Source organism: Cervus canadensis, chromosome 7 (assembly GCF_019320065.1).
Source record: "Cervus canadensis isolate Bull #8, Minnesota chromosome 7, ASM1932006v1, whole genome shotgun sequence".
NCBI lineage: Eukaryota > Metazoa > Chordata > Mammalia > Artiodactyla > Cervidae > Cervus > Cervus canadensis.
Window position 1 is genome coordinate 71,070,674 of NC_057392.1, and position 23,172 is coordinate 71,093,845.

Sequence of the window (23,172 nt, forward strand, 5' to 3'; positions counted from 1 at the left end):
CTGTCTTGCCAGTTGTAATTGGAACATTTTCTCCCATATTTAAGTTCTGAAGTATCTCTGGGACTTGCTAATATATCCAAAGGCTTAAACAAGGCCCGTCAAGGACGTTTATTGCTTTCTAGCATGGGCAGTTAAGCATAGCTTACAAGCGGCTCTGGGTATATATGGCCTGGAATATAAATGTTCCTTTCGGAATACAAGAGAATCCCAGAAAGGAAAAAAAAAAAAGAAAATGATCCTAATAATGATATCAAATGAAGGCTTAAAGAAGAAATAATCTCTGGCCTGGTCACGTGACAGAGGATGCACCAGAGTTGGGATGTTATGATCTTTCGTTTGAAGGGGTTGTTTGGGGGTGTTGGGGAAAGCAGCCAGAGAGAGAATCTGAGATGCTGTGTACTGAATGAAGGAAACGTCAGTCTTTTCACTAACATCGCTCTTTCCACCTTCCTGCTTCTGGTGGAATAAAGGGAGGATCACCTAACAACTGGGACCTCTGTTTTTTCTTACTATGGAAATATGCTTCCTCAAATGATTGCTCTGTACATATGATCACTAAGAAATGTTTTTAGCTGTACTTACGTCTCTTGTGTCACCAGAAGTCTGGAGGAAGACAGGTGAGTGCTGATTGATGTCTTCAAACATGGGCTCCCATCTTCCTGCCCTGTCGTCCTTAATTTGTTGACTTATTGCCTCATGGTTGCAAGATGGATGCTGTAACCCCAGATGGCATGTTTGTATTCAAGACACTAAGAAGTGGGAAAGAGTTGTCAAGACACCAGCTGTATTTGTCATTTATTTCAGGAAAAGCGAAAGCTTTCCCAGAAGATGTTTGCCTGGGTCTCAGCAGCCAGAACTAGGTCACTTCCTTGACTGCCATCCTTAGCTGAGGGAAATCTGGATACCAAGTTTAGCTTTCCTATGCTCTGAAATGGAGACAGCAAGGGCAGTGCAGGTTGAAATGCTTGTTGGGTTAGCCAACAAACAGTACTGGCCACACCCAATTCGAGGGAAGCCATAGAAGGCTAAACTGGGTGGACAAAGGCAGTCTGACCTCACAGTAGAAGACAAGGAAATGATTAATTATTCTTGAGCCCACCGTGTGCCAGGTTTTGTGTTAGCAGCATACCTGCATACATGCATGTCACAATTTTCTGTTGTGTAGTGGAAAGCTGATCTCTGTGCGGTCTTCTGGATGCAGTTAAATTAGGAACCTGAACTTGAATCTGGGTCTGTCTGACTTATTCACACTGCCTCTCGGAAGTTGAGCACTGGTTTGGGATGTGCCTCACTGAATCTCAACACCTTCATCTGAGTCACTAGCACTTTAAGTTACCTGTAGACAAAGGAGGAATCTGAAGCAATTATTTTATGGGTCCCTAATAAGTTTTTTAAAGTGAGTTATTAGGTTCTTACATTGTGATGACAGTGTTAAAAAAAGAACTAGCCTGGGAGGCAGGAGACCCAGCTCTGATTAAAACCTGGTGCTTAGTTGCTCTGTGATCTTAAGTCATTTTATCTCCTCTGTGAAATGAAAAGTTGGACTAAATGTTCTACAAAAGGTCTAAGGGACTTTCCTGGAGATCCAGTGGTTGAGACTCTGCATTCCCACTGCAGAGGGCAGAGGTTCCATCCCTGGTCGAGGAACTAAGATCCCACATGTTGTGTGAACAAAAACAAACAAACAAAACCATCCTTCTACAGAGGGTCTAGCCTTAAGACCCTTAGGTTTTGCTCCTTTCTCTCCTGTGTCTATTCACTCAACAAGTATTTATGAAGTGCCTACTATGTGCCAGGCACTGTTCTAATACTATGTACCAGTCAACAAAGCAAAGATTCCCTGCCCTTGTGGACTTCATGATCCAAGTGTGTGTGTTGTGGGCAGGGGACACAAACAGTGAACAAAAAGCATAATAAATTAGTGATGAATCAATTACAGTTGTCAGAAGGTGATCAGTTCTCTGGGGAACAGAAGTGGGAAAGGGGGAGGAGTCTGGCCATGCTGGGAGAGAGGTTGGATGGTCCTCACTAAGAGCAGAGCATCTGAGCAAAGACTTTCGTGGAGGGGAGAGAGTCAGTCCACACATAATTGATTAGGTTCAGTGCTACAGGCAGAGGGAATATCTGGAGCAAAAACCCTAAGGTAGGAGTTTGCATGAGTTTTCTGAGCATCTTCTTCGCATGTCTGAAGACTAACCTGGAGCTTTTCTCATCCCAGTTCCATCACTTCCTTTCAGCTGTGTTGGCTTTCAAACCAGTTCAAGCTTCCTAGACTTGAAAGCCATTTAATTTGACTTTGCTATGGCAGGTGGGGACAGAGAGCCCAGCCACCGCCTTCGTATTTGCATCTCAGTTCTCACTGCACAAACACTCGCTTTCCCAAGATGCTGGCCAGGTGGTAGGAGAACCGCCTAGGCCTGGAGTCTTATCAGAACAGCCCAATCCATCCACCATCTCCAGGCTGTTTTTTCTGTTTTCTGTTGAATGCCTCCGTGCAGTAAGCGAGTCAGGGTTTTCATCATGTTCCCAGTGATTGTCTGCGTCAGTGAACCATCATGTTCTGGTACAAGAGAGCCGTGTGTTCATCTTTACAGTTGCTGCTCTTGAGCCAGCCTGTGATGGGTGGGCTGCGCTTTCCCCATTAGCTCCAAAACGAACCTCAGTGAGCAAGACCAGCAGCCTGCGGGAGGATTTAGCCACTTGCCAGGCTGTGCCACTCTTGTCTGTGTGTGTGTGTGTGTGTGTGTTCAGTGACACATTTGAATATACCTTGAAATGGAACAAAGAAAGGATGATAAAGTGATGTTCTATGTAGAGATGTTCTTGGAACCTGTGGCTAGTGGTTTTGTGCAGGTGCATTGTTATCCCCAAATGGACTGAGAACTTGTAACATTTATGTGGACGGGTTGATGGGCTCGTGAATTAAAGAATCCCTGCTTGGTCCTAGTGCGGGGTTAGGATGTGCCCCCAGCCACCTGCTCTAAGGTAGAGTCTAGATCCCCTTGAAAGCCCTGTCCAGGTTGTATGGGCCTTAGTTCAAATACTGAACAGGCCTGGGTGTCGCCCACGGGACATTGAGAAGTTTAGTGTAGGGAATGGCTCAGGGGAAGAATTCATAGTTCTCTCCCAGTTGTATCTCCTTGACGTGTGACTTTGACATTTGCTTGGTGGGAATAGCAAGGGAACTTAACTTTGATCTCTGAAATCTTGTGAGGTTACAGGTGAGAATTTGGAATGATGTACAAAATGCAACATATATTTAAAAGGAAAGGGAGTGTGAGAGTCTTCATCAGGATTGTGAACCATTGAACCAAGTGTACGTGTGTTTTCTTAGCAGTCTTTTTGGCATTTCCTGACTTGGTTTTCCCTTCTCTTGATATGCTTCCCTTCTATGTGCTATTTAGAAACAGTTGAGCGATGGGCACAGCGTAGGGGAGAAGCATATTGCTCAAGATTGCATAGGTTGAGGTGGAGGCGTTAGCCCAGAAAATTCTGATAAGAGCATGAAAGTTAATCTGACAATAAGAAAGATAATAAGGGTATAGGGTTTCTATTTTATATACGTGTCTACTTACCGGATAAAAATATATGGTAATATTGTTCATTCATTTAACAAATATATCGAGCACCCAGTACGGTGGCCAGCTCTATTCTAAGCACTGAGATACAGCAGTGAAGTGAAGTGAAGTGAAGTCGCTCAGTCGTGTCCGACTCTTTGTGACCCCATGGACTGTAGCCCACCGGGCTCCTCCATCCATGGGATTTTCCAGGTAAGAATACTGGAGTGGGTTTCCATATCCTTCTCCAGAGATACAGCAGTAGACAACACTAAACAAAAGCTTCCCCATCCTCATCTTGTTTGGTTAAATGATATGAATTGCTGGGCTTTTTTGTAGGTTAAAAACAAATGACTATAAATACTGTATGATCTAGCATCTACTATATGGTCCAGCCATTCCACTCTTAGGTCTTTACTTAAAAGAAACAAGAGCATACATCCATACAAAGGCTTGCACGTGAGTATTTGTAGCAGCTTTATTTTTCATGGCCTTGACTGGAAACAACTCAAATGTCCATCAACAAGTGAATGAATAAACATATTGTAGCATCTGTGTCGGTACAATGGAGCACTACTCGGCGGTAAGAAGGGCTGCAGTCCTAACACGCAAGGCAACGTGGATGGACCTTAAGTACATCATGTTAAGTGAAAGAAACCAGATTTCATTTTATACAAAACTTTAGAAGATACCAACTAATCCACAGTAACAAAAAGCAGATCAGTGGGTGCCTTGGAACAGGAACTGGGATAGGAGACAGAAGGGCAGGAAATGGAGACCACAAAGGGACAATGAGACCTTTTGGGGAGATGAATGTGTTTGCTGCTTTGCTGTGCTGATGGTTTCACAGGTGTCCTTGAACACCAAACCCTTTCAATTGGTACACTTTGAGTATGTGCATTAATTACTTGACAGTTTTATTTCAGTGAAGGTATTAAAAACAGTCAAGCAGCAGCAGTTTCTTGTGGTTCAATCAGTAGGGAAATTTTAGTGATGAATCAATATTTGAAACCTCCTATTTGTTTTTCGTTCATGTGTGGAGAACTCACCATGTGTCAGGCACCATGAAAGGTATTATCAGCGAGGAGCAAACAAGGCTGATTTTGATTGAAGCGCAGTCGGTTTGAAAAGAGATGGCTGGACAGCTCTCCCATCGGCAGTTCTGAAGCAGTTACCTGGTTTAGCCCAGTGATCCTTTATTGACTGCGTTTACCCATGCTTCTGCGCCTTCCTTGTTTTTCAGAGTGACTTGTGGTCTCTGGGAATCACCGCTATCGAGATGGCAGAAGGTGCTCCCCGTAAGTACCTTCCTCTGGGTGAAATCTGTTGCTGGCCTGCCCTGCAGGTGCGGATGCTTCCTTGCCAGTAGCTTTACTTCTGCTACACCGAGCCCTGCGTGGACTCAAGCTGGCATACTGAGAAAGCAGAGTCATCCAGATCAACCAGGAATCCATTCATTTCACAGTGGCATGAGGATTTGTATTTATGAGGGGAGACCAGAAAGGAGAGGAGAGCAGATTCTGAGAAGTCTTGTCTGTCTTATACACTCAGTGCATGGTCTGTTCTCCAACTGCTCTTCAGCTGTAGTCAAACTGAGACCAAACCACAAAGAGTGTAAACGCCAGCATTTCAGAAATTCAAAGCTGATTTTCAGGCATGGGTTATGGGAACACTTGCACTCGGTTGCTCTCATTCCTATTAAAATACTAATGGTTAGGTTGTTAGGTTTCCCTGCTTATTTGAGACAGAGTGGGCAGGGCTCTGGCTGCCCAAAGAGCCTCTCCAGTTCCTGGGAATCTGGAGCACTGGCCCCACCGAGACCCTCCCCAGCTGTATGGTCATCATGAGCATGTGCCTCCGAGACTCCATTCAGGAAGTGTAACTGACCAGGGATGCTGCCACGATGGCCCCTCCCAAGGGCCACTCCCCTCCCGTGACCGAGCGTGGCAGGGATATAAGGCAGACCATTTCCTGGAAGACAGGGGCTCCTTGGAGGGCAGCTTTCTCGCCTCAGTTTCCCTCCTTGATTTCCTTAGACTGCAGGACAGCCTAGCACCCTTCCACCTACTTTTTCTCCCTCTCACCTTCACTGCCATCAGACTTCATAGCAATCTGACAACTCTCCCAGCCTTCCCTGGCTCCTTCACGCCTTCCTTTCAGGCAGGAATTTCCTCCAGTGATATTTTCTCATGTTTAATATCACCTTAATGTCTTGCTTTTTGGAAGACCTGGACCAAAACAGGCCCCACGTTAGTATGACGGGTCATTGTGCTCATATGACTTTTTACCCTCAAGTTATCATGGTTTTCTTACTTCTCACTCCAGAATTAGTAGAATTCACCTGGAGCATGACTGGAGCGTTTGTTGACCACATGTCCCTTATCCACAGTGCTGGTAGGCATTTACGAATCAGAAAGATAATCTTGGCAGTCTTGAAACTATATCATCATGCCTAATGAGCAGTTACTGCCTGTGTGCTCAGTCATGTCCGACTCTTTGGGAGCCCATGGACTGTAGCCTGCCAGGCTCCTCTGTCCATGGGATGCCCCAGGCAAGAACACTGGAGTGGGTTGCCATTTCCTCATCCAGGGATCTTCCCAACCCAGGGATCGAACTTGTGTTTCCTGCATCTCTTTCCTTAGCAGGTGGATTCTTTGCCACTGAGCCACCTGAGAAGCCCCTAGTGAGTAGTAGGAGGGAGCTAAAAATAAGCTCTCTCCCAGCAGAATCCTTTAGCTTTGGGGGAGAATGTGTTCTTATTCTAGGCAGAAAAGATATTCCCAGATGTTTGAAGAGTGAACTAGTGAAATATTCTGATTGAATAGAATGTGAGTGTTTTTACTATAAATGATAATGTCGTCTTTACAATGTGAGATATTTTTATGAGTCTTCTACCAGACTTCTTTGCCTTAATCCTCTGGTCTTCCTGGGGCCATTGAACAAAACCAAACAAACAAAACCCATCATGAAAAGCCTGAAAGCCATTCAAGGTATTTATCAATACAGAGAGAAAGGTGTTTTGGTCTAATGCTTTATACTCCAAAAACCCATGTATTAATAGATAACACTGCATTTGGGGAAGCCTTCAGTGTATAAGAGATGTACCATGGGTTATTTGGGATTTTACTAATTAAAAATAACTTACTGTCTCCATTGTAGTTGTTACCTGAGTGTTGTTTACTTGGAGTCTTAGATGATTATTTTTAGCAAAGCAAAGGTTGTTGAGCCTTTGACTTGTTTTCCTTAAAAATGAAGTGCAAGTAGACACGTTAACAATCTCTAGTTGAAAGTGTTAGACTTTATGAGACTCCTGTAATCCGTCTCATTTAACGCTCACCAGAGGGAAACTTTATGATCTCCTGACTCTGCTCACTGGTCATGCCTGGACTCAGGAAGCCGTTTGGCAGCATTATCGGCACAGAAAGGATGGGCGTGGCCCGGGTTTGGCCCCCTAACCTGAGCTGACCCTTGTTTTGGTTTCTTGCAGCCCTATGTGACATGCACCCCATGAGAGCTCTCTTCCTTATCCCCCGGAACCCAGCACCTCGGCTGAAGTCTAAGAAGTGGTGAGTTTGGTCTTCAGTGTTTTGCAGATCTAATGTCAAGAGTTTCTGCATTTCTGTTTGGAATGAGCTCAGATCTTTAGATCCTGCTAACAGCATTAGTTGAATATGTACTAAGACTTGTTGAGTGATTTTCTGTATGCTGTTATTCATCTTAAAGTACATATTAAGGACCTGCTATTTGCACAGTAAGTCCTTATTCATTAGGAGGAGATATTAGCTAAAGTGGGTAGCGGAACCCAAGAAGTAACATGGAAACACTTTGATTTATCACTCAGAATAATATCTTTCCCAGCAGTGCAGAACATCTCATCAGAACGGGTGGTAGTTTAGAGTCAGCCCATTAGATTGGCTGACTTTTCTTCTGTTCCTTAAGGCATTAATTCCCTAAATGTATATACACACTTGGTACTATGTGAGGTGATTTCATGCTCTGTGCATGAACATTTATAATTTTTGTTTTTGCTCTTTATGACAGGTGATACTGGCTGCTTCTTTGTGGCAGTGATCTAACCTTTCCATTTAATAAACTGATTCACAGAAAAAGTGACTTAAAGAAAAATACTAAGTGAATACTTGCATGGATGATGAAGAGTATGGTAAAAATTATATTGGTAGTGTCTGATTGACTGGAGTTTGTAAACAGAATTCTACAGATTAGACCAGGATTTTAACTTTTGGCTTTTTTGTGCATGTACACCAGAGTCTTTGTATCTTATTCTGGAGCAAAAATTCATTGCTTTTTCCCTTCCCCTTGTGGATAATGGTGTATCTTCCTTGATACGTTCTCAATTCTGATTCCCTTTGCCATGGGACCAAATCCTGGACCACTTAAGACCACCTATCCTTTTCTAGATACCTTCTAGGCAGTTTTGAGCATGAAGGGACAAGACCCTTCTGCCTTTCCTCATATCGCTTCATGATCAGGTCCTCACGTTTCTCACACACCCACCCACAGTTTCCCCCTCCACTATACAAAAGCAGTCTTATTTAATACCATTATCCAGGAATGACATAGTGACCCTGGCAGAACAAGAGAAAGGCATACTGCACAGAGAGAGGGGAAAGAAACAGCCGGAATAGATGACAGCCTCAGAGTTAGTTGCCAAGGGCTGCATGGGGAGAGAGTGAGGGTTGCTATTGGTAACAAGGAGGCAGAGCATCCCTCCTCCTCTCTCCGGAGGGTCGCCGTGGTGTGAGACATCACTCTCTCCCCAGCAACAGCTTTCCATTGGGTACCAAACAGCACATGATCCACAGGTGCCCAGAGGCTCTGCTTCCTCCCTTCTCCGTAGAACAGGCTCCCAGAAAGGGGCTGGCTTAGTTCTGGAAGATCCTTGGAAACATCAGGGACACTGTGAAGCTGTCTGCGAGCTTTCTGTTTGTCCTTCATGCCACGCCTCCCAGGAAGGTTGGGAGGGCTGCTGCGTCCGGTGGGCTTCACCCACCCTGTCCCCTCCCTGCCTCCTCTGCCTTCACTGATACTGGACAGGTGCTCCTAGCTCCACCACAGAGGACAAACTGACCATCCGTACCTGTGCTGTTTGCCCAGCGTGGTGTGGCCATGCATTACAGTTCAGAAATATTTGTGTTCATTGCCAACTTTTAAAAAAAAACTGGTGGTCCATGGAGATTTCTGGCCTTTTATTCCCACAAAGGTGCAGCCACCCTGCCCTGCCCAAGCATTCCTGCTCCCTTTTAGGCTGAGCCCTTATGCTTCTGCCCCCATCACCGCCTCTTCTGGCCCAGAAGCTGGAATCCCTTGGTTACCACACTGGTCCTGTCTTCTTACCCCTGCTCTGCAGTGCCCTTCTGTGTGACCCATCTGGCCCCCAGGACTGACCAGCCCCCACGCTACAGTTTCCTAGTTCGTTGACCTTGTTCCAACAGGAGCCACCCTGCATTGACCTTGCCTGAGAAGTACAGACTTGAGGGAAAATATAGGCTGACTTCTCTGCTTCAGAACTTTGGCGATGAGAGCTAATTTTATAATGCTGCAGGGAGCTGGATCAGTCCAGGCTGCCTTCATCTCACCAGCCTCCTTGCACGCCCTTGCGTGGCTCAGAATGAGAGCCAGCTAGGAGAAGGGGTGCCACATGCCAGGTAGTGGATGGGAAAATGACGTGGCTGTTTGAGAGCCAGTGGAGGAAACAAAAGACCTGGTAAAATACACTTTCTCAGTCAGAACCCAGCCGTTATAAAGATGGCCGTGCAGCCCCCAGCCACAGGATACTTGGTGGGGCTCGAATTTCTCTACACTAGAATTCCAGTTTTTAAATGAAAATATTTAGGTACTTCAGAGTACTTGTATTGAACGACCAGGTTCAGAGTGATTTCAAATAGGTTAGGGTTTGGGAGGAAATAAAATATTTCTTATTTTCCTTTTCCTTTTTCCCCTTATCACCCACCAAAACAACAACAAAAAAAAACCTCTAAAATGTTCTTTTGTATCTACCTATTCTCTACTTTAATGAGTTATCAGATGAAATACACTATTCCCAGTGTATATTCCAACATATGACCAAAGGGGGCACCATTGTGGCAGAGACAGCCATGAACTCTCCATTATAAGCATTCAGCTGAGGATCATTTCCAAGGAATTGACTGAATCTACAACGTACAAGGCATACAAGGCATATGTATGTTGTAGTCTCAGCAACATATTTGTGTGTGTGTGTATTTAAAATATATATAAATTTAAGATATATATAAAAACTTGATTTTACTGGATTCAGGATTCTTTAAATTCTATAGTGCTTTATAGTTTTCAAAAGTTTCACACATGATTTCATATAATCCCCTAATAACCTTTATTTTCTTAGCCACAACCCTGCTGGACAGATGCTGTGTGTCCTCATATTATGGGTGAGAGTCTGAGGCTTAGGTGGGTTATGGTCCTTGCCCAAGGCTGGGGCCTCTGAAGAAGGATGGGGATGACTTTGTTCCTGTAAAAGGTGGTCAGTCTTGTTCTCTTCGCATGCCCTTTAAATGTGAAGATTCCACACAGGCAAAGCACTGTTCAGCTGAGCTCATTGGAGAGGTCGTAACTGCTTATCTCTGGGAAGAGGGATAAGATTCCTGGTTTAAACCACTCATGCTCCAGATGGAGACTGGAGGCCCGATGAGGTTGTGTTTTATCCTGAGTCCCAGTTACAGCAGCCTGGAACCCCAGCCTGCTGCTTTTACTCCAGAGCTTCCAGCCATTTCTCTTATTTTATGAAACTACAGTTCCGATTCCTGCTGAGTCTTCTGGCACTGTTGTTTTAGAAATAATAGTGCTTTTTTAGGGATGCAGGGAGCTCTCAATGAAATAATGATAATAGAAAATATCAGAAAATACTTCAAATAGGCTAAATTTATTAGTAGTAATGTGACTTTGGACTTTAATAAAATCAAAACAAAAATTACTAGAGTCTTTTAAAATCAGCATTTTTTGTAGTCTTCTTGGAGATAACAATCCTGCTCACTCTTGCTGCTAATGCATCTAATACTAATATACATAAAGTAATTCTGTTAAGGAATTCTATACTATTCAGTTCAACATGAGTTGGGAAAAACACTATCACAATTCCACTCTTAGCCCTCAAGGCAGATCCTACTGTCTGTCCTTTAAGCCTGGTGATGGTCAGAGATGGTGGGACATTGTCATCAATAGTCAAAGTATTAATAATAATAATAATCTTAGCATTTGTGATGTAACAGGCACAGTTCTACGTATTTTACATGAAGTAACTCATTTATTTATCACAGCAGTCTTTTGAGATAAGTGCTAACAGTATCCCCATTTGCACCCAGGGAAACTGAGATACAGAAAAGTTAAGTAATATGCCCATAATCACACAGTTAGTAAATGATAGAACCTGAAGTAGAGAAAAAGGATAGTTCTAAGGCAAGTGGAAATTTTAAAGATCAAATTGCCTTTAGGGAGTCTGAAGATTACCAGAAACTTTTAGCCCAAGCAGTTACAGTGATTAATGTGATGATCGTTCAGACATTTTTAACACCTCCAAGGACAGAGAAGCCTGGCAAGCTGCAGTCCCTGGGTTCACCAAAGAGTCTGATACGACTTAGCAACTAAACAACAGCAACAACACAATTTAACATATAAACAGGAAAATCTGAGAAGATAAAGTGCTCAGTGACACTGGTATTAGAAGAACTAGTGTCTCAGACTGTAAGCACCAATCACTGTCTTTTATCTCTCCACACCAAACCTTGGGAAATTAGTATTGCTAATCTCAGGCTTTTTAAAAAAGTGACAGAACTGAATTATAGGCAACTAAAACTAAGACAATAAAGGTATAGAAATGTGCTTTAAACCCACTAGGCCTCTCTGCAAAGAGTCAGGTGATACTTAATGTAGGTGAAGTTTTTTTATTTTTAATTAAATGTGTGATTAAGCATATTGATTCTTTGGTCACACTAACTTACATAGAGACAGTGCATCTTTGAAGATTTGTTGTAAGTAAGCATTATTTTCTCTTCAAGCAGAACCGTTTGCAGAGGACGTGGGGTAAACTGCCAGCTTTGTAATTTCGCACATCTTGGCTCATCCTCTGGGCCCAAAGATACTCTCTGGAGTATATCATGAGATTCCTTCCCACCAGGAGACATACTGGAAAAAAGACTGCTGTAGCTATTTCCATTAAACTGCCTGAACACACTCCCATCCTGGAGATGTCTCTGGCTTTTGTGAGGTGTCAGGATCGGGGAAGGGAATGTACAGTCTATTAAGTCTGGCTCTCTTTTTAAATTAGGTGTGATTTCTTTTATTTATCATCCCCTAATGAACAGTCGAGCACTTTATAAAGAACAAACTCTTTCTTCCATGTTTTCTAATAGAAAAAAGAGAACTTGTATTTGCATTCTCGTGAATATTTAATAGCTTTCTGTCTTTATTTGATTTTGTTTTCATCTTTCTAATACTGATTTTCTTACCTAGAAGTGTACAGCCTGGAGTGTGTCCATTTCTTTATGAAGGTTAACCTTATTCTCTTCAGTTTATTGCTTAACACAGTCCATTGTTTCATTATGGGTTGTTTTTGGTTTTTTTTTGCAAAGTCCCTCCTTAGGTGCTATCACATTAGTGCCTCCACAAATTAATCTGATGGATAGAAAGAAAGTGTATGAAATAATACCTTCTCTCTAAGCCTTCCTGTCTGTCTCTCACAAACACAGATTTGAAGGCACCCACACTACAGCTCTTGGGTGGAATATTTACCTGATAACCATTTATGCATCCATTTGTTTGTCCAATATATAGTGTGTTCATGATACAAAAATGGCTCAGGCACATCCCAGCTCTGGGGAGAATTTCCGGGGTCCAGGAGGCAGGGGTACGGGCTGAAGGACTTAGAGAGAGATACTTACAATGTCCATCCTGTGGTTACTCCATCTAATCCTTAGTTTTGCCAACCCTGATTCATCCTGAGCTGACCCTCAGGTGACTTTTACTTCTATGTTAAATAATTTAAAAGCTTGAACATCATCTAGAATGTTAAGGAGGGAAAAAAAATACCAGTAATTCAGTATTTTAAACATGGAGTAAGGTGAAAAACTGCTTTGACTTGGGCAGAAGTGGAGAATGGCACAGTGCCCGCTGACACCTGAGCTTTGAAGAACACACTCACCATTATGTTCTGTGTGATGAGGACACCTTTCAGGTTAGAAGGTTACACATAGGACCTGCTGAGAAACTTGGGAAAGCTTTACTTCGGAGATTTGCTTCTGTAACTCCTCAGTGATCCACAGGAGGGCGACAGAGAGCATAGAATGGCTCATTCCTGATCAAGGTGAGAAGAGTGAGGAGGGTGTGCGGGGCTCCCCCAATGTCTCCGAGAGTGATGTGCCTTGCTGACAGTGGGGCACCTCGGAAAGGCATGCTGTAGAATCGTGAGCTTAATTACTTATGATGCTGGACAGTTTCTTGGAACGTTCAGCCGGAACAGGCATGCCCAACTCATGAATCATAGCTCAAGTCATCATTAATTTCTAGCACGCTGTGGACTTGTGCCCTAGTCGCTGCCATCTCTCACTGGCTCTCCCTTGCCCCTGTGCGTCCCTGGCTCAGGGTTCATCTGAGGAGATGGTGCCTCTCTAGAAGGAGATAAATTTCTTCTGGGTATGAACTTAGTCTCTTGAAGTTAAGTTTCCAAGTCCATGGGTCGATAGCAGACATTCACATACATCCTGTTCTTGCTCACTGAAAAGCAAAGTCCAAAAGTGATTCTGAAATTGCCGGTTAAAAAAATTTTGCCTAAAATTTCATTTTACTATGTGAGAATCTTGTTCATTTCTACAAATTGTCCCCTTTACCTATCCAACCCTAGTGTTACTTTTTCCAGCTTGCATTTCCTGCCTTACTTAGACAGCTCACCTCAGTGTCCCCTGGCATATAGTATGCTCAATCTCAGCTTTAGTTTTTCACTGATTCTACCTCCTTGAACTGTCCTTTCCCGAGAGTGATTTTTTTTATCCTAATTCTTTAAGGCCCAGCTCTGGTTCCCTCATTCCAACAGACCTTCCAGGAATGATTTTTATCGGGGTCTTTCTCTTCACTGGTGCCTGTCGGTCTTTGGTGTGATCTGACATAAAAACTGTGCAAAAATGCCTTCGTGATATAACTGCCATACACCGCCTGAGTTGTGTGTTGGTGTCAAGGATGCCTTTGAACCCCATTGTGCTTTATTAAGAGCTAAATGTACTCTGTGACTGGTTGATCCCTATGTAGCTGATTGGACCTGTTTTGTTGTTTTTGTTGTTGTCCTAGTATTTCAGAAAAATGTAAGTTTCCTTTTCTTTGGATTGTCCTTTTATCCATGGGTTCATCTCTTCTGTTTGTCAGGTCAAAAAAATTCCAGTCATTTATTGAGAGCTGCTTGGTAAAGAACCACAGCCAGCGACCAGCAACAGAACAACTGATGAAGCATCCATTTATCCGAGACCAACCTAATGAACGACAGGTCCGCATTCAGCTCAAGGACCATATCGATAGAACAAAGAAGAAGCGAGGAGAGAAAGGTGAGACGCACACTTCTATTTCAGTGAGGGAAACAAAAGACCAAGTGTCATGGGCTCTTGGTGTGTTTGGAGGGACCGTGGGGGTTTCAGATAGCCTGCATTGTTCTTTAGCGTGAGGACTGCCTCAGAGATCACAGCCTGTGGGCATCACTAGGGGCAGGCTGCTGGAATGGAATCTTTCATGAAAGAACAGAACTGCAAGAAATATTACCTTTTCCAGGCAGTGAACAAAAAGTCATGTTGAGTGATACTATGAAGTGGTTTAATACGACAAGTGATTTTCTTAATTCAAATGAATATTCACGTTTCAAAAGCAAAATCTACAGAAGACAGCAGCCTTTAAAAAAAAAAAACCCATCTAATTGACATTTTTTTCAGTACTGGCACTCTTCACCATTTAAGTTTTTGTGCTCTGAGGCTCATTTTTAATTTAGGTGTTTGGAAGTCAGAAGGAATTTTATTGTAGTCACAGGAATTTTAAAAAGGTTGCCAGGCTACTATACAGAACATTGCGTTTTCCCCTTTGTTTTACAGATTCAAAAACTCTTTTTTCTTAGGGCTCTATCTGTTGTCCCACCCTGTCTTTTCACTGCATTACTGGAATAGGCATGAGTCCAACTCGGGGTCCTGGGACTGCCTGCAAGTTGTTTGAATAGAGACTTGGAATTCCTTAACTAGCATCTTGACCAAGGTGAACTCACCTGGTCTGGGGCAGGTTTTATGACTTAGTTGGATAGGGCAGTAGGGAAGGTTGAGAATGGGAAGGAAAGGGGGAGAATACGGAGAAGAGATGGGGTGAGAGCTCCCTGGTGGTAGCAGGAAGGGGAAGCTGGTGGGGCTGACAGTGAGGCCGAAGTTCCGGCCTGATGAAGTGAGCGCTGAGCCTGGGTGGGGAGGTCCATGGCGATGCGCTTGTCTGCACTTCTGTCCTCTCCACCTTTCTCCCCTGCTCTTCATGATCCAGAGGGAGCTGAGGAGGGTGGTGGGCAGCGAAGAACAGAGGGCGCCCTCCTTTGGTAGTAAGTCCCCTACTTACAAACGAGTTCTGTTCTGAGAGCCTCTTCCTAAGTCTGACTTGTTCATAAGTCCCACAAAGTGAGCCTGGGTACCCAACCACCACAATCCACTGTGTAGTACCGTACTGTAATAGGTTCATAATAATTTTCCACACAAATAATATGTACATTAAAAAAGCAAGCACAAAAAAGAAGGAAAACATTTTTAATCTGACAGTACAGTACCTTGAAAAGTACAGTGGTACAGTACAACTGATGGCATACTGGAGCTGGCATGCACGTTTGCATCTTTGAAAGTTCACAGCTGTATTTGAATTTCTCTTCTTTGTCTCTACAGCTAATATCTGTCACATGGCAAAGTATGAGCAGGGTCCTAGGGGTGGGCGGTGAGCAGTGTAAAGAGTCAGGACGGGGCAGAGGTAAGATCAGCAAAGGCTAAGGGGACAAGGAGAAATCCTCAGTGAACATTTCAAGGAAAGTTCCTTCTTTGCAGTCAGCCTCCGGGACTCAGGAGAACGTGTGATCAGGTTAGACTCAGGAGCAGGAGATTTTGAGGCTAGGCCAAAAAGGAGACCTATCTCCAGCTCTTAGTGGGTGGAGAGGGATGATATGTCAATGAGAACCCAAGGAGCTGAGAGGGCCGTGCAAGATGCACAAACTAGGCATAGAGAGAAATAGATGAGTTGAGGTTAAAAAATGCCAGGACCGATTTTTCAACTGCTACTTATTAATAGTGGTCTTGGGCCACTCCATGAAGTCAGAATTTTAAAGGGAATAGTTTAGAGCAGTGTGTCAGACATGCAGCTCATTAAAAGCCAGCTTTCCTAAAAAGAAAATTTATTCTCCTATACATGTAGATTAGGTTAATTACTTAGACTCTTGTTTTCACACTCAAATTCTGAGTTCAAATTCTACTTCTACCCCTTAGTTGTGTGAACTCCACCCCTCTTTTCTCATCTTTAAAGTAGGAATGGGGGTATAATAATAATTACCATTGTCTGGCATTTTTGCAAAGATTAAATGAGATAATGCATGTAAAATGCTTACTACAACTTCTGGCACGTAGATGTACTCAATAAATATAAGCTATGCAAAGAGCTGATTCATTGGAAAAGACCCTAATGCTGGGAGAGATTGAGGGCAGGAGGAGAAGGGGGCGGCAGAGATTGAGATGGTTGGATAGCATCATTGACTCAATGGACATGAGTTTGAACAAACTCTGAGAGATAGTAAAGGACAGGGAAGCCTGGCATGCTGCAGTCCATGGGGTCGCAGAGTTGGACACAATTGAGCGACTGAACAGCAAACGCTTATTTAGAAAATTCTTTATTGACATAACTTTGCAGTAGTATTTAGGGTTACTTTCTGAGATCTTGTGACCTCTTTGCCTCTGAACTCTAAGAATGGATAAAGCGTGTTCCTTGAGTTATTTGCACATTTTGGGAGCACAGACTCTGGACTGGGACTCAGAACTCACCATCCTGTGAAAGCAAACTATTTTTAATGTGTTCCTTCTCTGCAGAGTAGAAGAGTAAGATTCCTGGTAGTAGGCATATTCAAGAATTGCATGGTGAGTTAAGGAACTTAATTCTATTTAGGCTTAAGAGATACTAACAGCCTTTTTCTGTCTGCTCCCCAAGAAAGAGTATTGCCCAAATGAGACTTCCTTCCAGTTGCTCGATTTGATAAGTGACTTAATTTTCTCCTTTTAGTACTTTTTCATTTCTCTTAGTAGCTCTAAGACCAGTTTTGGGAAGAATAAAAAATTTTAATGTGCATTGTTTGTGATTTCTTAACCTGATACTTGGGCTTTCCTGGTGGCTCAGGGGTAGAGAATCCGCCTGCAGTGGTTCTGCAGAGATGGTTCTGTCCCTGGGTTGGGAAGATCCCCTGGAGGAGGATCACACTCCAGTATTCTTGCCTGGAGAATCCCATGGACAGAGGAGCCTGGTGGGCTAGGGTTCATAGGGTCGCAGAGTGGGACATGACTGAAGCAACTTAGCATGCACGCACAACCTGATACTATTTTTTTCCTCAAGATATGTTGAGACATGCTAATTTAAGACAGCAGTGCAAAAGCAATCATGCTGGATTCTGATGAAGTATTACAGGTGAGGAATCTGACAGAAGTTTCACCCTATTGAAGAGAAATAATTAGATTAATTGTGTACTTCTGTTTCTTGCTTTAATTTACTTTAATATATAAAATTTCTGCAGTTTACTTTGAATGCTCTGTTGCTTTGTTTCAGGAAAGTTTGGAATATTAAACTTTCAATGTGGAACTTTGACATACTTTATGAAGGGTCTTTACATTTTGGTGGAATAATATTTTTTAAAAAGTGACCTGAAAGCTTCATACATATCTAAACTAGTAAAGCTAATTTTTATATGATTTTTAAAAATACACTTGAAGTCATCATACTATGACTTCCTTTTGTCATCACTTATGGAGTAGGATGGAAAGCAAAGTGTGTTTATGATCAAATTCCATAGTTCTTATCATGTGACTGCTGCCTCCTGGTGGTAACATAAGCAAATTGCAGTTTCAGTTGCTTTTCAGGGACACAAATGTCTTCAAAGTTGTAATTACTAACCCACAGCGATCAACAGATGATAGCCCTGTGACAACCTCCCTTGCTTAAAATGAAAAGCTCCTCCATAAGGCTCCCCACTGCCCACAGAAAAGCCTCAGCATGTTAAAGATCAGCAAGTCACATCAGACCTGCTGGCCTTTCTCACTCCATCTGCTTTCTCACACCAAACACCCAGAAACCAATGTTTCCTGAACATTCATGCCCTGTAGTACTGTCAGCCTCACTCAGGTAGTTATGCTGCTTAGATGCTCCTTTTCCAGCCACTTTCAGCTTCCATCTGCCTGTAAAGGGGCTACTGACCTTCCAAGGTCCAGCCTATTTCCTTCCCAAAGACCTGGCTGTTCCTTCCCCATTTTGACCCGTGGACTTAGCTGCTTTTTCCGCTAATACCTAAATCCAAATCTCAGATTTATTAGTCATATTACTTAGCTGCTTATAATCTCAGTACCTTTGGTTGCAAAGTGGGTATCATATTAAAGGATTGTTATGAGAAGTAGATGAGAGAACGTACGTAATCTAGCATAATGACCAGCATGGGTGATACCCAATAAAAATTAGTTCTTTTTCTTCATAATCATGGTGACTTTGATTATTTATCTGTCCATCTTGACCATCAGATTCTAATCTCCTCCAAAGCAGAGACTCAATCTTATTCATTATTGCATGTTAACTTGCTTAACATATTTGTGAATTAAACGAATGTCCCCAGTGGGTCAATAAAAACACATTTAACCCTATGTTTTTAGTCACACATGCTATCAAAAGTTTCTTTCTGTTATTGAGATATCAAAAGGCAATTTGTGAGTCCAGGTAAATTATAATAAAATTTCTACTTAAAAAAAAAAATGATTATTACTGTCAGTAAGTCAGCAGTGGCCCGGATTGAGTTGGTACTGCTGCAGCTGCTAAGTTGCTTCAGTCGTATCCGACTCTGTGCGGCCCCATAGACGGCAGCCCACCAGGCTCCCCCGTCCCTGGGATTCTCCAGGCAAGAACACTGGAGTGGGTTTCCATTTCCTTCTCCAATGCATGAAAGTGAAAAGTGAAAGTGAAGTTGCTCAATCGTGTCTGACTCTTCATGACCCCATGGACTGCAGCCTACCAGGCTTCTCCGTCCATGGGATTTTCCAGGCAAGAGTGCTGGAGTGGGGTGCCATTGCCTTCTCTGCCGGATTGGGTTAGGTGCTTCTATAATGGAAGTTAACAGGAACTGAGAAGTTCTGGTTCAGCTTCTTGTCTTCACTTGCCTGTGAATGCTGGGCTTTAAGGAGAGAGCCTAGAGTTGGCTGGGGCAGTCTCAGATGTTAATTCCATGCGCTTGAATCCAGCTGGTGGGTATTGTTGGACCACAAGTCAGGAACCCTGGAGCCTGCCCCAGGTCAGCATTTAGGACAGCCCTCAGGGCCTCGGTTTCCTTGTGCAGAAAATGGAGGGTGGGCTTTCCTGAGCTGCTGCGCCTTTTGTGCACTGACCTTCCGTGGGTCTCTCTTTAGATGAGACGGAGTATGAGTACAGCGGGAGTGAGGAAGAAGAAGAGGAGAATGACTCCGGAGAGCCCAGGTAGGCAAACAAGAGCCTCCTCTCATTTCACGTTGTGAATTGTGCTTGTGTGAAATTCACATCCTTTTGATTTATAGGTTCATTTTTAAGAATCTAGCAGGGTGGTCTTATCTAATTTATTGCCCATGCATGTACTCATTAATTTGGGAAATTTTCCCTAGGCAGGCTGTATGAGAACATGAAAATCAGCATATTCTTTATCTTGTCTTCCAAGATTTATTTCCTTGTTTCCTCTTATATATAGAATTGTAGAATGGGGAGGAGGCAGTTATCTGGGTAATAGGCTAACAGTACTGCAAACGGCAGCTTTCTGGAGACCTAAGTGGTGTTTTTTAGACTTGAGTTATTCAGTCTATTACTTCATACCTTTGAGACGTTTAGGCGGCCACTGTCCTCATCACATGCTGTGGTATTTTCACCACAGCCTAATCCAAGAGGAAACAGCTTCCAGGAAGTCAAATTACATTCTCGAGGTGAACCCTAAATAGAACTCCCATGCCCATTCCTGCTGTCATATGTTAGCTCCCAGAATCAATTGCTGCTTTATTACCATCATCCCTATGTTTTAAATTTCACTTGACTTTGATTCTGACTTTTTCCTAGTCTGTGTTTATAAACAATTAATGCCAGTGTGCTCACACCACCAGGATTTCTCTTTTTGTGAGAGAATTCAGCCGATGGCAGTTTGGTGAATCAAAGAGCATGGCCGTGCATACCAGGGTGGATGCACTGTTCATGTGAAGTGAAATCTGTTGGGGAAATGAACAAAGCAGTAGGGTCACCGGGGTATATAGAGGTCTCCATCCTCTAGCTATCCAAGGATGGGGCCCAGTACTCAATAAGGAACAGATTCTGTATGCCTGAGGCAGAGCTTCCGAACCAGCAAAGGGTCCAACTCAGCTACTGCTGCTGGAGTGAGCTAGTGCATCCCTTTTCTGAGCTAACTTGGACCTAACCAAGCTGGATTATTGCTAAAACTACTGGAAGAGGAGATCCAACCAGTCCATCCTAAAGGAGATCAGTCCTGGGTATTCAACGGAAGGACTGATGTTGAAGCTGAAACTCCAATACTTTGGCCACCTGATGCGAAGAGCTGGTTCATTTGAAAAGACCCTGATGCTGGGAAAGATTGAAGGCGAGAGGAGAAGGGGACGACAGAAGATGAGATGGTTGGATGGCATCACCGACTCGATGGGCATGGGTTTGGGTGGACTCTGGGAGTTGGTGATAGACAGGGAGGCCTGGGGTGCTGCGGTTCATGGGGTCGCAAAGAGTCATACACAACTGAGCGACTGAACTGAACTGAACTGGAAGGGGACAGGACTGAACTTACAGGGCCGACAGTTTTTCTCTCTTCACCTGTTACGGGAATCTTCAAGGTCAAAGACTGAAGGAGAATTTTTTCCTTCCATCTGGATACTTAACATGTTGGCCGCCCCCAGTTTAGCTGCATAAAGATGATGACTTCCAAGTAGTGATATGGAAAATGAACATTCTTATAAAGCAAAGGGCCCAATGTCCTGCTTTCAGAGAAGTTGCACACTGTTTTTCCAAAGCTCGCTCAGACAGACACTTCAGCCCTTCTGATCACTCTCCATGGAGCTGGGACCCTTGACTTAACTAATACTTGCTGTATCGTGTGTTAGGAGTCACTTAGTGGGTGACCTACCTGTCCCTTAAGTCTTCTGTAATTGTAACATGTCTATATATGACATTGAAGATTATCTTTCAAGTCCTGGTTTATGGGCACATCTAATTAATTTTCATGAAATCCCGAGAAGTAAAAAGGGACAGTGTTGATTTCATTATGGAAATGAGGTAACAGCCCAACACTGGCAGCCAGGCCACACGTGGAGGTAATGATTGGGTCAGTAATACAGCTCAGACCATCTGACATTGATTCAACATCAGGTAATATTAATAGATGGTCCTCATGTGCACAGGAGGCTGGGTTCCCGAAGCCCTTTCCCCTTTGCACAGAGCATGTGGTCATCATTTTGGGTTGGTTTAGAGTCCTGCACAAAGGCTGGAGTTTTAAAGGAGACTTATTAGTAGGCTCCAAGCGCTGTCTATGAACCAAGCCTTTTTTGTTTGTTTTTTTATTAGTCGGAGGCTAATTACTTTACAGTATTGTAGTGGTTTTTGCCATACATTGACATGAATCAGCCATGGATTTATATGTGTTCCCCATCCTGAACCCCCCCCCCCACCTCCCTCCCCATCCCATCCCTCCGGGTCATCCCAGTGCACCAGCCCTGAGCACTTGTCTCATACATCCAACCTGGACTGGCGATCTGTTTCACACTTGATAGTATATTTGTTTCAATGCTGTTGTCTCAGATCACCCTACCCTCGCTTTCTCCCATGGAGTCCAAAAGTCTGTTCTGTACATCTGTGTCTCTTTTTCTGTGTTGCGTATAGGGTTATCATTACCATCTTTCTAAATTCCATATATATACATTAATATACTGTATTGGTGTTTATCTTTCTGGCTTACTTCACTCTGTTTAAGGGGCTCCAGTTTTATCCATCTCATTAGAACTGATTCAAATGTATTCTTTTTAATGGCTGAGTAATATTCCATTGTGTATATGTTCCACAGCTTTCTTATCCATTCGTCTGCTGATGGGCATCTAGGTTGCTTCCATGTCCTGGCTATTATAAACAGTGCTGCGATGAACATTGGGATACACGTGTCTCTTTCAGATCTGGTTTCTCGGTGGTGTATGCCAGAAGTGGTATTGATGGGTCATATGGCAGTTTCTATTTCCAGTTTTTTAAGGAATTCTCCACACTGTTCTCCAGAGTGGCTATACTAGTTTGCATTCCCACCAACAGTGTAAGAGGGTTCCCTTTTCTCCACACCCTCTCCAGCATTTATTGCTTGTAGACTTTTGGATAGCAGCCATCCTGACTGGCATGTAATGGTACCTCATTGAGGTTTTGAATTGCATTTCTCTGATAATGAGTGAGGTTGAGCATCTTTTCATGTGTTTGTTAGCCGTCTGTATGTCTTCTTTGGAGAAATATCTGTTTAGATCTTTGGCCCATTTTTTGACTGGGTCATTTATTTTTTTGGAATTGAGCTGCAGGAGTTGCTTGTATATTTTGAGATTAATCCTTTGTCTGTTTGCTTCATTTGCTATTATTTTTCTCCCATTCTGAAGGCTGCCTTTTCACCTTGCTTATAGTTTCCTTTGTTGTGCAAAAGCTTTTAAGTTTAATTAGGTCCCATTTGCTTATTTTTGCTTCTATTTCCAATATTCTGGGAGGTGGGTCATAGAGGATCTTGCTGTGATTTATATCAGAGAGTGTTTTGCCTATGTTCTCCTCTAGGAGTTTTATAGTTTCTGGTCTTACATTTAGATCTTTAATCCATTTTGAGTTTATTTTTGTGTATGGTGTTAGAAAGTGTTCTAGTTTCATTCTTTTACAAGTGGTTGACCAGTTTTCCCAGCACCACTTGGTAAAGAGGTTGTCTTTTCTCCATTGTATATTCTTGCCTCCTTTGTCGAAGATAAGGTGTCCATAGGTACGTGGATTTATCTCTGGGCTTTCTATTTTGTTCCATTGATCTATATTTCTGTCTTTGTGCCAGTACCATACTGTCTTGATGACTGTGGCTTTGTAGTAGAGTCTGAAGTCAGGCAGGTTGATTCCTCCAGTTGAACCAAGCCTTTTTATGGCAGTATCTTGGGCTCCCCAGGCAGCACTAGTGGTAAAGAACCTGCCTGCCAATGCAGGAGACGTAAGAGACGCAGGTTTGATCCCTGGGTCAGGAAGATCCCCTGGCGGAGGGCACAGAAGTCCACTCTAGTATTCTTGCTTGGAGAATCCCATGGACAGAGGTGCCTGGTGGGCT

General features: G+C 43.2%; 1 protein-coding gene across 8 annotated transcripts in view; it reads left to right on the forward strand.

Moving 5' to 3' along the window:
• The window catches only part of TNIK (TRAF2 and NCK interacting kinase), a 390,807-nt gene that overhangs the window by 271,191 nt on the left and 96,444 nt on the right, over positions 1-23,172 (forward strand). For all 8 annotated transcript variants that reach the window (XM_043473737.1, XM_043473739.1, XM_043473738.1 and 5 more), the window contains 4 exons: positions 4,801-4,855; positions 7,045-7,123; positions 13,965-14,140; positions 19,244-19,310. In XM_043473737.1, coding sequence (XP_043329672.1) covers positions 4,801-4,855; positions 7,045-7,123; positions 13,965-14,140; positions 19,244-19,310 — 377 coding nt within the window. The remainder of the gene's footprint in view (positions 1-4,800; positions 4,856-7,044; positions 7,124-13,964; positions 14,141-19,243; positions 19,311-23,172) is intronic.